The sequence below is a fragment of the Perca flavescens genome, chromosome 12 (assembly GCF_004354835.1).
Source record: "Perca flavescens isolate YP-PL-M2 chromosome 12, PFLA_1.0, whole genome shotgun sequence".
Classification (NCBI taxonomy): Eukaryota; Metazoa; Chordata; class Actinopteri; order Perciformes; family Percidae; genus Perca; species Perca flavescens.
In genome coordinates, this window is record NC_041342.1 from 24,476,064 (window position 1) to 24,487,683 (window position 11,620).

Here is an 11,620-nt window from a genome sequence, read left to right on the forward strand (position 1 = left end):
CACCTATTTGGCAAGTCAAAATATCTGCTGTGAAAAAAGGTCTGTATTCCACATGCAAGCACTGCATAAGTATTTATGAAATGACTTTTTATAGTTTCAATTAACCTTACTTTGCCTTGTTGATCAATTCAGTAAAATATTTTCACCTTCCGCTCCAGAGTCCGTATTCTTTAACGTGCTGGGGATTCAACAGGCAAAGGGTGCTGTGGTAGAGCATTGCAAACAAATGTAGGTCATTTATCTGACCTGCAAAAAACAAAACAAAGAAACAGCACAGGTGTCTACTGCCAAGAAATTGCAGGCCAGGAGAACCCCTTCTCGTTGTGTAACTATTTAAAGCTATATATTATATGCAAAGTTACTAGGAATTGTAGAGCCCTTTCTCACTTTGGTGAGGCATCTTTTTTAGGTTACAGCCCACAAGTTTTCATTTTCTGCTACATTATAAAAAAGATTAACAAAAGACACAAAGAATTCCGCTCCAGACTGATTTATTTGTGGTGTTGAGGCCGTGTCCAGGTTGTTTGAATTACAGAAAAAGTCCCAAATCCACCAGTGACTCTTGCACTGGTTTACTGGTCCTTCAACTCCTTCAGTCTCCTGATCGCAGATTTGACTGTGACAGCTGACGTTGTGCTGCAAAAGACAAAAAACAAAACAAAACATTACTTCTACTTTGTGTATGCCTTTTAAGAATATTCCCAACTTCCACTGTCAAGAGATTCCCATCCTATTCAAGAGCTTGTCTTTCCTTATTTAGAAAACTAAATAGTCGTGAAAAAACCTTGGGTGTTGCTCTACTTAGTCACGGTCACGCAGGCTTTCTACTGGGTATTTTGGTTCTCTCCATCAATGTAAAGGTTCGATGAATGAGAACATCTGAGAGGGCTAATTCAATTCTTGAGTAATTGAGACACACATATGAAACCAGTTTACAAACTTCACTCTAGGTACGCAAGATTGATTTACAAGTTTTGGTAAGGTTGGTTTTCACAACTGATGCTAACCATACAGGAGTTTGCATGAACTGTAGCCTACGAGACCGGCTTTTCAAGTGGACTTGGGCACGGATCGCCCAACCGTGCCCGGGTACAGTACGTAGTGTCCACACTAAACAAACTGGACTTTGGTTCCAAGTGTCCCTGATGTGAAAGCCCCCTTACTGCATTATATTTTTAAATGTCGACTGCCTGCTGAAATGCATTTTCTCTTTACATAAAAACCTGGATGGTATGGTCAAAGTATCTGTAATAGATCTGTTTGCAGAGCTTATTGATTGATCCAACAAATATTGCATCAATTCACTGTCCCATCACAGCACCTTTCGTCACACCAACAAATGAATCTCACATACTAAGACTGAAGCTTATAAACTTGTAATACAATTTAATGTGCATGTCCCCCAAAGGCCCTTTCTGAGCCAGGAAACACCTGGAACCATACTGCACAAACAGGCTAATCACTGGCATTGCCAGATGCCCCGGATTAGCTTAGAAGCTTTGCATAATATTGAAACATTAAAGACATCCAGTTCTCTAGGTGAAAGCTGTATGGCTGCTGCTCCATGGGTATACTTCCTACTGTGTTCTGACCATTTACTGTTAGCGCAACAAAACCCAGACATGGCCCTAGCAGCAAGTAGAACTACACAATGCTGCTGCCAAAAGTATGATTGTTGGTAATGGAGTTAAGGATTCCTACAGTATCCAATTCAAAATTCCATACTTTTCCAGACTTAAGATGACAGAGGAACACAGAGCTTTTGCCTTTGCATATGGCTTACAATTGCCACCTTTCCCATGTTGGAGATGTTTCTTTCTTTCAATTGATATGAACAAATCCACAGCAACAATATCCGTTTGGGTGAGTACATGTTGCCAGACTTGATGGCAGAATTACAGCAAAGCAGAAAGAAACCTACTTGTATGTCCAGGCGCCTCCTGCCACGGTCTTCCTGCAGGACCCACAGTGCCAGATACCAACAGCCCTCCTCTTCATCTTGGTCTGTCAATATCAAATTAGCACATTAGTAACTGTTACAAAACGGTATTTGTTTCCATTTCTCCAGAGAGAAATCCAAACATTTTGTACTAAAAAACAGTGCCATTAGCTGCAGTAACGTTACATACACGTAGTCCCACTACAAGATCATGAATTAGTTAAGGCGAAGTCTTTTGAGGATTTCAAGATATTCCTTACCTTGCCACAGAATGAGCAGGTGTATTTAGCGTGCTGGGAGATTTCAATTTTCTTCACCATCTTCCTCAGCGACGCGCCATAACGCGTGCCATATTTACCAACGATCCCCACCTTCTTGGTACGCTTGGCCTGTGGACAAGATGTACATCCAATAAGATACAATATGACATTTTAATGCAGGTGTACAAGCAGTAACCATTTCTGAGAGACGTGGTTAATACTACAGACACTTCTGCACTGCCACCGAACTTTCAAGCAGTAACTTTACAAGGGTAAAGGAGTGCACAGAGTGTTCTTGCAGGATATCCAAATATTGTAGTTATCCTCGTACACAGCCAGTCAGGTTCATTTTGCCAACCAAATGTATTGGGCAACACTATTCACATCACTATAAGTATTCAACACCTCCTTAAACTGCAGAAGCCGTAATACCAGGGTGCTAACGTTAGCCTACACCCGCTTCTTCTCACCAAAATGTTAACGTTACCAAGCTAACGTTAGCCATCTAGCTACATAGGGTTGACTTGTTTATATCCTGGGCCAGGTTCACATGAGACGAACTATATTGAGACATGAAGCATACCATATTGTTTTACTTTAAAATCCACGGGCCCTCTAACTAACATGGCATTTAGAATTTAGAGACCGACAGCATGCTAATTTGACTAGCTCGCCCGGTACATGGATTTGGTGAGTAACGTTAGCAATGGTGGCAGCCATTTCTCTCACTAGACCCAGGAAAATATCGTTTTACTTGTTGCCAAAATCACAAATCAACACAAATAACGGCAAGGTCTAACAAACAAAGACACCACAGAGGTTTCCAAATATGTGATTATATCATTTAGAGCACAGGAATTGTCGGATTGAAACAGATTTGGAAGGGGACATTCTAGGCTCACCATCGTTTCAGTGGAGACGTAGGTCCAAAGAGGGATTGCTTACCGCGCAGGCGCGATTTACCCAGCCGTTTACACAGCATTGTGGGACTTTGAGTTTTCACGGAATGCAGATGCTACTACATACAAATATAACTACTATTATTCATCGTTTACAATACTATTGACTTTTGCCAAGGAGTAGTGTTGCTTGCATATTATTTAACAAAAAATAAATTAATAGAATCTTCACGTACGCAATAATAATACAGGAAATTATTGTAACTAAGGACGCCATAGTGGATACGCGCATGCGTATTCATGTGGTGGAAACGCCATCCCTGCTGCTGAGTTGAAATGTTTGTCCACTAGCCTGTCATAATGCGGTCTTTGTTTTTTTTGTGAACATATAGTGCATTAAAAATATTCTTTCCTGACAGCTTAGTTAGTTGATATGCTATGAAGCTAACACGAAAACAGGTTCTCGCGAAGGCAAAGGCCTCCGACTTGGAAAGCGTGAAGAAATTGAACTGCTGGTAAGCGTTGAAATTGTAGCATAACAGTTGTCAGTAATGTTGTTGTTGTTTTGTTTACATGTCGATGTAGGTTGACAGATACAGGTTATTTTGTATATGTCTATTTTCTATATTTGTGGTAAGTTAACGTTACATTCTATTTTTGCAGGGGATGCAACCTGACTGATGTGAGTATATGGTTAATGGATATATCATATTAGGTTTAACACTGAATTCATGTTATTGATGCTCAAATTGACTTTTTTACTCGTTTTAATTTAAGTTGTATGCATATATGTATATAATAAGTGTTCCTTTATATTCTGTCTTTGCAGATTTCTATCTTCTCTCAAATGGCCAACATTGAGGTGCTGACACTTAGGTTGGTCTAGTTAACTCTTTGCTATGTGTCTCTCTGACACATTCACATACAGAGATACTGTTTGACACTAATGACACTGTTACATTTGCACCGCATCATTTGAGATGATCCAAGAATCCTGACTGTTTTTCCTTTTCTTTCTCTGTAGTGTCAACAACATCTCATCTCTCTCTTCTCTGGCTGGCTGTCTGTCTCTATGTGAGCTCTACCTGAGGAAGAACAATATTCCCTCACTCTCTGAGCTCTCTCATCTGCGACCCTTGACACGTCTCAGAGTGCTCTGGTTGGCTGAGAACCCCTGTTGTGGAACTGACTCCAGCCAGTATCGCCTCACCGTACTGCGCTGCCTTCCTCGCCTCCTGAAGCTTGACAACCAAGGTGAGTGTGCAGTGTGTATGAGACTATTAGAAATGATTCGCACCCACAATGGGAAGAAAGGCATTCAAATTATTGTGTTGACTGGAGCAAAACTATGCATAGCTTTGGTATGACTTGAGAGAAGGTAGTTAGATAAAATATTTGTTTTAATTAAGTATATGTGTATTATATACAGTACGTACACTTGTGTTTTGTGTCTGTGTTGCAGTAGTGACAGAGGATGAGCTTGCACTTGCTCTCATGGAGGGTGAAGAAGTCACCACCCCCCCAGGCAGTGTTCAAAACCAGCTTTCCACCAATGGACTTCCAGATGCAGAGACAGAGAATGACTCGCTTAACTACAACATGGAGGAGACCAAGTAAGCTTTGTGGATTGATACCAAAAGTTAGAGGAAGTAGAACATGCACTGGCTGAAAGCAGTCTGTCAAGGTAAAAACATTTCACTCTTGATTTTTGTATTTAGCAAAATCAGGGAAGAGTTGGGGATGAAGCCCCTCTCCAGAGACAAGTTCCCCTCTCCTTCTTCTCCATCAACAAGAGAAAATAAACCATCAATGAAAAAGGTAACCTCTTATCTCTGAACATTGCTTCCTAGAACTCTAACAGTTTAATATACTTAAAAACTTTGAATTTTTTTTAATTAATCTTAGGAAATAACCTAAATTGTATTTTCAGACACACACTCTTGATGCAGTTCTGCTGCTGCTGAAGGATTTGGATGAAGAGGAGCTTCACATTGTACACACAGCTACCCAAAATAGACTGCAAACTTACACACTGGACTCAGAGATGCTATTCGATTCACTGAAGACACAAAAAACTCCCGAGATCCAACACTGAAACATTATATAGCATGCATTCAGGGCCAAACCTCTCCCGCCTCTTTCCATATTTAACCCAAACCTCATTCTTGGGGATCACAACACAGATCCTTTAACAGCGCCTTTCTTACCAGTTACCTTCTGATTGCAATATGCATGGCACTTAATTTGGTTCACTGATCGCTCTCCCATTTGTTACACACTTTCACATGTGGAGAAGTACTAAAGAACTTTATTTGCTCTTTTTGTTTCTTCTTTTTTTTTTTTTTTCTTCAATAGCAGCATGCCTACCTGCCTTGTACAAACAAATGAATGTACATTTTGCTAAATGTAAATCTATTTCTATAATTAAAAAAAGTAATTGCAATAATTCATTATGTGTGGAATTTAATTACAGATGTTAGCTGAAAACATGTAATGCATCAAAACACACAACATATGAATGTCACAGAGCTATAATGGGGCATTTTGTGAAGTGAAACAATTCACCAATAATTAGATTCAAGCCATTCATTTAACACTGTAGCGCCTGAAAGCTGAGCTCATGGGCCTTTATATCAGTGACCGATTCAACCAAAATATCCATTTGCTGGTAAAGTCAGTGGATGAAGTATAAGTGATAAAAGTCTAAAGTCTTCTCCGCTCAGTCACCCTCTTCGTTCTCCAGGAAATCCATCAAAGTGCTTGCATCCACGGCAACAATTAAGTACTCCACACCATCTGCACCCTGAAGAAACATGGGAATAAATGTAAGTGAGAGACACGAGTCTGAGAGTTATTGCACTGAATGAGAGATGGGAACACTAAAGTCAAACAGGACTCCACCTTGCGTGTCCGTATCAGTTTGTGGTCTCTGAACTCAGTCAGCTGAGTCCTCAGTGTGAGGTCAGAGTTCACCAAGAACGCCTCGCGACAACGCTGGTAGAAATCTTGGAATGACAATCCTGCACACGGCAATAGGAAAATATTACAATCAAAGCAACATTTTACAGAACAATCTGTACAGAATTTTGAAGTTTTGTGTGTGCACCTGTGTATGAAGGGTTATCTTTGTTTTCCAGCTGGAATTTCACCAACAGTTTGAAAATTCCTCTGCAAAAAAAGGACACAGAGCCATGAAGAACGGAAGCAATTAATCAACCACTTAACATCTCTGATAGGTAATTATGCCAAGCTGAACGTAATACCTTGCATTGGGCGTCAAGCTGCGTAGCACGTGTGTAAGGGAGGACAGAGCGAGAGCGCCAGCCTGCTGCACCAGGAGCGAGTTTTCATATGACGTTTCCTCTGCGTAGTGCTGAAAGGTCACACACTCCCACCACAACCAGTTAAACTGGCTCTGCTTAAACTGGTCCCACACTGGAAACACACAGGAACGATTCAGCTACAAGAATACATTTCAATATAATTAACACAGCAGTACACACACTTACACCCACCCAGTGGAGCGTTTATGTGGTCTAAAGAAGCCACCAAGTGCAGGTTGGGCAGGGATGCCAGCTGCCCCAGTGCACTCTGGGTCTTCTCTCCTCGCAGCATTGGTCCGTCAATATTATGGATTAGCAGGTATACGTGGAGATCTGGGCCTGCAAGGACATGCTTTAATTATAAAAACACAGAATTCAAACACAAGCTTAAGACAGAGACAACTGACAGATACACTCACTGTCTTTGAGAGTCTGAGCGATGTACTGGATCTGGTCTGAGGGGGTCCGGAAACTTCCCTGGTGCTCTAAAACCTCGCACGTCAAAGCATTTAGGATCTGCAATGAAAGTATAGTACGATAAGGAAAAGAAGAAAAACAAAACAAACTACCATTTATCAATATTGGAAAAATGTCAGGAGGAAATCGTGCATTTATTGGGGACCATTTTTATCTATGGATTAATACACATTTGATGCTGCAGTGGGTATTTCCTTCAGCAGGACAGTGCATTTGTGATGGTCTCAAAATAAACTACAGTGCATGTTTTCATGTCACCCAGTGCAACAGTATGGCTCACTGATGTGTTTCAATAGTTTTTGCACAATGGAGCTCTATAGCACAGAGGAATAAGATGCATCAGTCTTTTGCCACACACACACAAAATACTAATTATACTATTAGTAGGACACATGCATTGCTCGTTTTGGTCTTTTCATGAAATTTGTTGACAATAAAAAAAAGAAAAAAAATCCAGAACATCACAAGCCTTGTTCCTTGCACACTGTTCACACTTCTACTTTGGTCCGAGTGTATAGGCTGTACCAATAAAGCATTTTTTATTTTTGAAAAGATTTTTCTGTGTATACTCACTGATTTAAGAGTAATGGAAGGGAAGAATCCATTGACCACGAGGTGGATTTCCTGAGCCAAGTGAGATACACGGAAGTCTTCCAGCAGAGATTTTTTGCTGCCCAAACCGTAGACCAGCACACTGAATCCCAACCTATACAAACAAACAGACACTTTTTGTCTTGTACCAAAAACATGACAACAAAGCATGGATTTAAGAAAGTGCAAACCAAACTTACTGTAACTGTAACATCCATTTGCTAAAGTGCTTTTGGTGTTTGTTGTGGAGCTGCTGGATCTCTTTGGAGCAGCAGGACAACTTTCCTTCTAAAAGCTGGACTAACGTCTCCTGCAAACACAAAATAAGGATTCACTTTATTAACACGGGAGCACAGCTCATTCCATACATTTAGAACACTGGCTGTCATATACTGACCCTGTCAAGTTTAGGTGTGTGTAAACGCTCAAGCGTGCGGTCTGATGTCAAGACCTTTGAACTGCCATGGGCTTCAAAATACTCCTCAATCATACTGGGCTGATTGGGTACTTCAGAAGTGGTCTTGCTCTTCTTGGCAGGAGTCTTGTTGAGAGCTGCAGATGAACCTTTACTGGGTGTTCTTAGAGTCTTCAAGTTCTCCTTGTCTTCTTTCGTTACTTTCTGCTCTTCCTCTATCCCATCTTCATCCTCCTCTTCCCCAGAGTCAGAGGGCGACAGCTCGCTATCGCTGTCTGATCGGATACTCGGAGCTGAAAGTATCAGAACAGCTTAGCTAAAGTCTAACTTAAATATCTTAACGACTGTAACAACAACAGAATCTTCTTCCATTGTAACATGTTACACTCACTTGTCATTCTCTTCCTGAGCCTGTGGGGTGTTGTGGAGACAAACTGAACCTTCTTGCTCTGTCATACAAAAAGAATAGGTAACACTTAGAAAACAACATCTCTGACACTGCAGCAAAAAGCCACCTAACCGTAACTAGAAAAATGGCAACATTAGCAAAAAAAAAAAATAGGTTGGTGGATCTGACGTGTATATGAGAAGTTAAGCAAACAAATTCCTTCTAGTCTCACCCTCTGAGGTGTCCTGCTTTCCCCTCTGTGGTCTAGTCAAAGACAGAAAGAATAGACTTAGTTGTTTATAAAAAAGTAAGTAAAAATAAGGAAAGTTTGCTGAACTCACTGCGGCCTGTTCGGGTGGGAGTCGAGGGTTCAATGTTGGGCGTCGTGCTGAAGGTCACGCTTTTCCCAGGAGTCCGAGCCAACTCGCTTGCTATTTGTAAAAACCCAAAAAGAAAGTGTGTAACATCCTAAAAACCAAGTTAATAATCATCTGATGCATGCAGCTGTTGACATGCAATCCAAGAGGATGGAGGACCTCACCAGTCTGGGCCATGCTGTGTCCACGTTTGCCTTTCTGAAAGGTGAAAATGGAGGATCCAGCCATTCTGTACATACCCTCCTCGTCTTCTGTAAAACCAAGGAAATTATGTAACCTCATAAAATGATAATATACATATGATTAGCAGCAATATATACAATGGCCTTGTGCCCATTCAGGTTGTACCAGGAGGAACTGGAGTTGGTGTGTTAATTCAAGCATTGGTCAGTTGTGAAAATATTATGTTTTAATACTGTATAAAACTCTGTCTACTCTCATTGATATAAATGGGGTGAACAAAATACCCTGTGAGAAGTAAAAAAAACAAAAAAACTCAACAGCAACACAAACTGTAAAACTGTTTTAGCAAAAACAAACACTATAACCGGACCATGAAGACAGGATTTATTGCAGGGCTGTTGTATTAGACATAATTCATTTTGGCAAGCTGTACTTAAAAAACTGGCAACTAAGTGCATACTAAATTGCAGCTGGTGTTTTTTTTTTTTTTTTTTTTTTTTAAAAAAAAAAGTTCAATAAAAAATACCTTGCTGTAAAAAAACAAACCTGACAGGTAGACTATAATTAAAAAACACAACATGTTTAGCTTTGAAAACTTCAGAAACTTTGCTGATGCCGGTCTTGTCTTTAAGGTACTCCGTGGGCTTGCTCCACCACCACTGTGCCAGTTTATTAAACCGAAAGATAAGGTCAATAGAGTAACCAGAGCAACCACTAGAGAGGACTGCATAGTTCAATTTAGAAAAAGTAGGATTGGAAGCACAGATTTTTCTGTCAGAGCTACAATTTTTTGGAATAGTCTGCCCAATGAGTTAAGGGAGTGTAATAGTCTCTCCTCTTTTAAAAAACAGCTTAAATCCTGGATAAGGGACAATTACAATTGTAATCATACACCAAATACTTAAGCCCATGAACATATTTTGCTTTTATTTTATTATCATTTTCTTTCTTTATTTATACTGTACTTTATACTGCAATTAAGTTGAGGATTAGATGAGGTGAGCAATATATTGTCTGTTTGAGGGTATATTCATATTGTTTTAAAATTATTGCTGTATTTATTACATTGCTACTGTGTTTATTAGATTTATAGTGTATTTGTATTGACTTTTGTATTTTAGGGTGCCTGTTAAGACCTAGCTAGGGACAATGGATGGAAACTAGCAAAAGTAGCCAACTCTGGCTTGTCTATAGCAAATAACTGGTCTGTTGCTCAATGAGCATTGTCCCTGTCAAATAAATAAATAAATATAAAATTAATGGGCAAGGTTTACTACCCACAAAAAAAAAAAAAAAAAAAAAAAATCACAGTTGCTTCACTTACCTTCTGCATAGTCTGTTCCTAAAGCTTGGACATAGTTCTGCTCATCAAGGACTTCATTTTCGCCCCCATCATGTTCTGCATCCACTCTGGTCCGTCGTCCAGCTGGGCTTTTAAACGTTACCATCTTCTGAACAGACCCACTGTTGCTCTGCACACCTTTTAGTTATACACAGACAGACCGACAGGCAGCAATTATTGAGACCACGTGCTTATAACAAACAAAATATCTGAGCTGGAGAAGTATAGGGGTTACTGTATTACTTACCCTCCTGTTTGTCCACGATATGCTCCAGAGCATCTCCATCACCAATAAACTTCACCTCCAACACACTCATGATGACTAAAGGGAAATAAAACATAGAGTGACAGTGGCTAGCTAAGCTAACTACTCAGCAATGTCTTACAAACACAACACACAGACTTCGCTTCTCAAGGCGACATGCTTTAACGTTACTGCTTTTATTTTAGTTTGGCTCTATCAGCCATGATAACGTCATGTTAGCTGACAGTGCAGTGTGGTGTAGTTTCCTGTGGACAGTCAGCTAAAAAAATGGACAGCGGCTGCACATTGAATGTCTAAAAAAAAAGTGGAACATTAACCAAATGTGTCTCAACTACGGTAACTTACCAGATAACGAGTAAGTACCGCCCGAAGAAAATGTAAACAAAACTTTCATAAACTGAGAGCTACGCTGTGCGGCGTGACAACTTTCCGCGCCATCCTCCTGATGTTTTTAAACCACATGACAAGCAAAAGGTCATATGGTGGCCAATCAGAACGTTAGCTTCAGTAAAAACCACATTTCCCAAGATGCACTTCGCACTATTTCCGCAATAGACTGATTCACAACCTTTTATCAATGCCTTTTATATGTCAATGTTCACAACCGTACTCTTAACATCCATGTTCACAACCTCGCTGATGACACTTCCATTTCAAAGTTTTATAATAATAATAAGAATACATGATAGTTAATAATTATAAAAATGTTAAAAGTGGCATTAAACTTTACTGTTATTTTTATTCCTATTATCATTATGACACATATATTAGAAATTAACCATATGCAAACTTATTATTGTAAGAACAATGGTAGTTTTATGTAGTCAGAAAAAATTATCCACCACCAGTATTCAAGAGAACCTGTGGTAGTCACTGCACACTTAGTCAATGAAAACGTATTATCGAGGATCATTTAGTATAACCACTCCAAGAGGCTCATGATTATTATACTTCTGACTATACATGCATGTCATGCAGTTACTAGCATCGGTTGTTCTGTAGTATATATGCACACTGTGAGTAAGCTTCTTTCTCTTTATAAGTAATACCATTTAGAGACAATCCAAAACTGAAGATTGTGTACCAAGCTAAATAATGATTATTTAAAAAATAATGAACACTTCTGAAAGAGGTAGGTTAAAACAAACATAAGAGGTTTAT

At 39.7% G+C, this 11,620-nt stretch overlaps 3 protein-coding genes across 4 annotated transcripts; 1 reads left to right on the forward strand and 2 right to left on the reverse strand.

Annotated features, from left to right (window-relative positions):
• Positions 1 to 474: 474 nt before the first annotated feature.
• rpl37a (ribosomal protein L37a) lies at positions 475 to 3,208 on the reverse strand. The gene is made up of 4 exons (XM_028593222.1): positions 3,102 to 3,208; positions 2,200 to 2,328; positions 1,922 to 2,004; positions 475 to 636 (listed from the first exon to the last, which is right to left on the reverse strand). Exons 1-4 carry the CDS (start codon positions 3,102 to 3,104, stop codon positions 573 to 575), a joined length of 279 nt encoding a protein of 92 aa, XP_028449023.1. The 5' UTR covers positions 3,105 to 3,208; the 3' UTR covers positions 475 to 572.
• A 201-nt stretch (positions 3,209 to 3,409) lies between these two features.
• Positions 3,410 to 5,522, forward strand: cfap410 (cilia and flagella associated protein 410). Its single transcript, XM_028593029.1, has 7 exons — positions 3,410 to 3,613; positions 3,762 to 3,780; positions 3,928 to 3,974; positions 4,123 to 4,352; positions 4,561 to 4,711; positions 4,817 to 4,916; positions 5,029 to 5,522. The coding sequence occupies exons 1-7, from the start codon at positions 3,537 to 3,539 to the stop codon at positions 5,191 to 5,193; spliced, it is 789 nt and encodes a 262-aa protein (XP_028448830.1). The 5' UTR covers positions 3,410 to 3,536; the 3' UTR covers positions 5,194 to 5,522.
• Positions 5,523 to 5,544: 22 nt separating this feature from the next.
• orc2 (origin recognition complex, subunit 2) lies at positions 5,545 to 10,933 on the reverse strand. 2 transcript variants are annotated; one of them, XM_028593028.1, is made up of 16 exons: positions 10,805 to 10,933; positions 10,442 to 10,516; positions 10,177 to 10,332; positions 8,834 to 8,917; positions 8,634 to 8,723; positions 8,525 to 8,556; positions 8,296 to 8,353; positions 7,887 to 8,197; positions 7,690 to 7,799; positions 7,472 to 7,604; positions 6,841 to 6,937; positions 6,614 to 6,760; positions 6,362 to 6,533; positions 6,205 to 6,266; positions 6,000 to 6,118; positions 5,545 to 5,901 (listed from the first exon to the last, which is right to left on the reverse strand). In XM_028593028.1, exons 1-16 carry the CDS (start codon positions 10,851 to 10,853, stop codon positions 5,818 to 5,820), a joined length of 1,779 nt encoding a protein of 592 aa, XP_028448829.1. In that variant the 5' UTR covers positions 10,854 to 10,933; the 3' UTR covers positions 5,545 to 5,817. The 2 variants fall into 2 exon arrangements, with proteins under 2 accessions (XP_028448829.1, XP_028448828.1); XM_028593027.1 differs by having other exon boundaries at positions 8,834 to 8,920.
• Between the last annotated feature and the right edge of the window lie 687 nt (positions 10,934 to 11,620).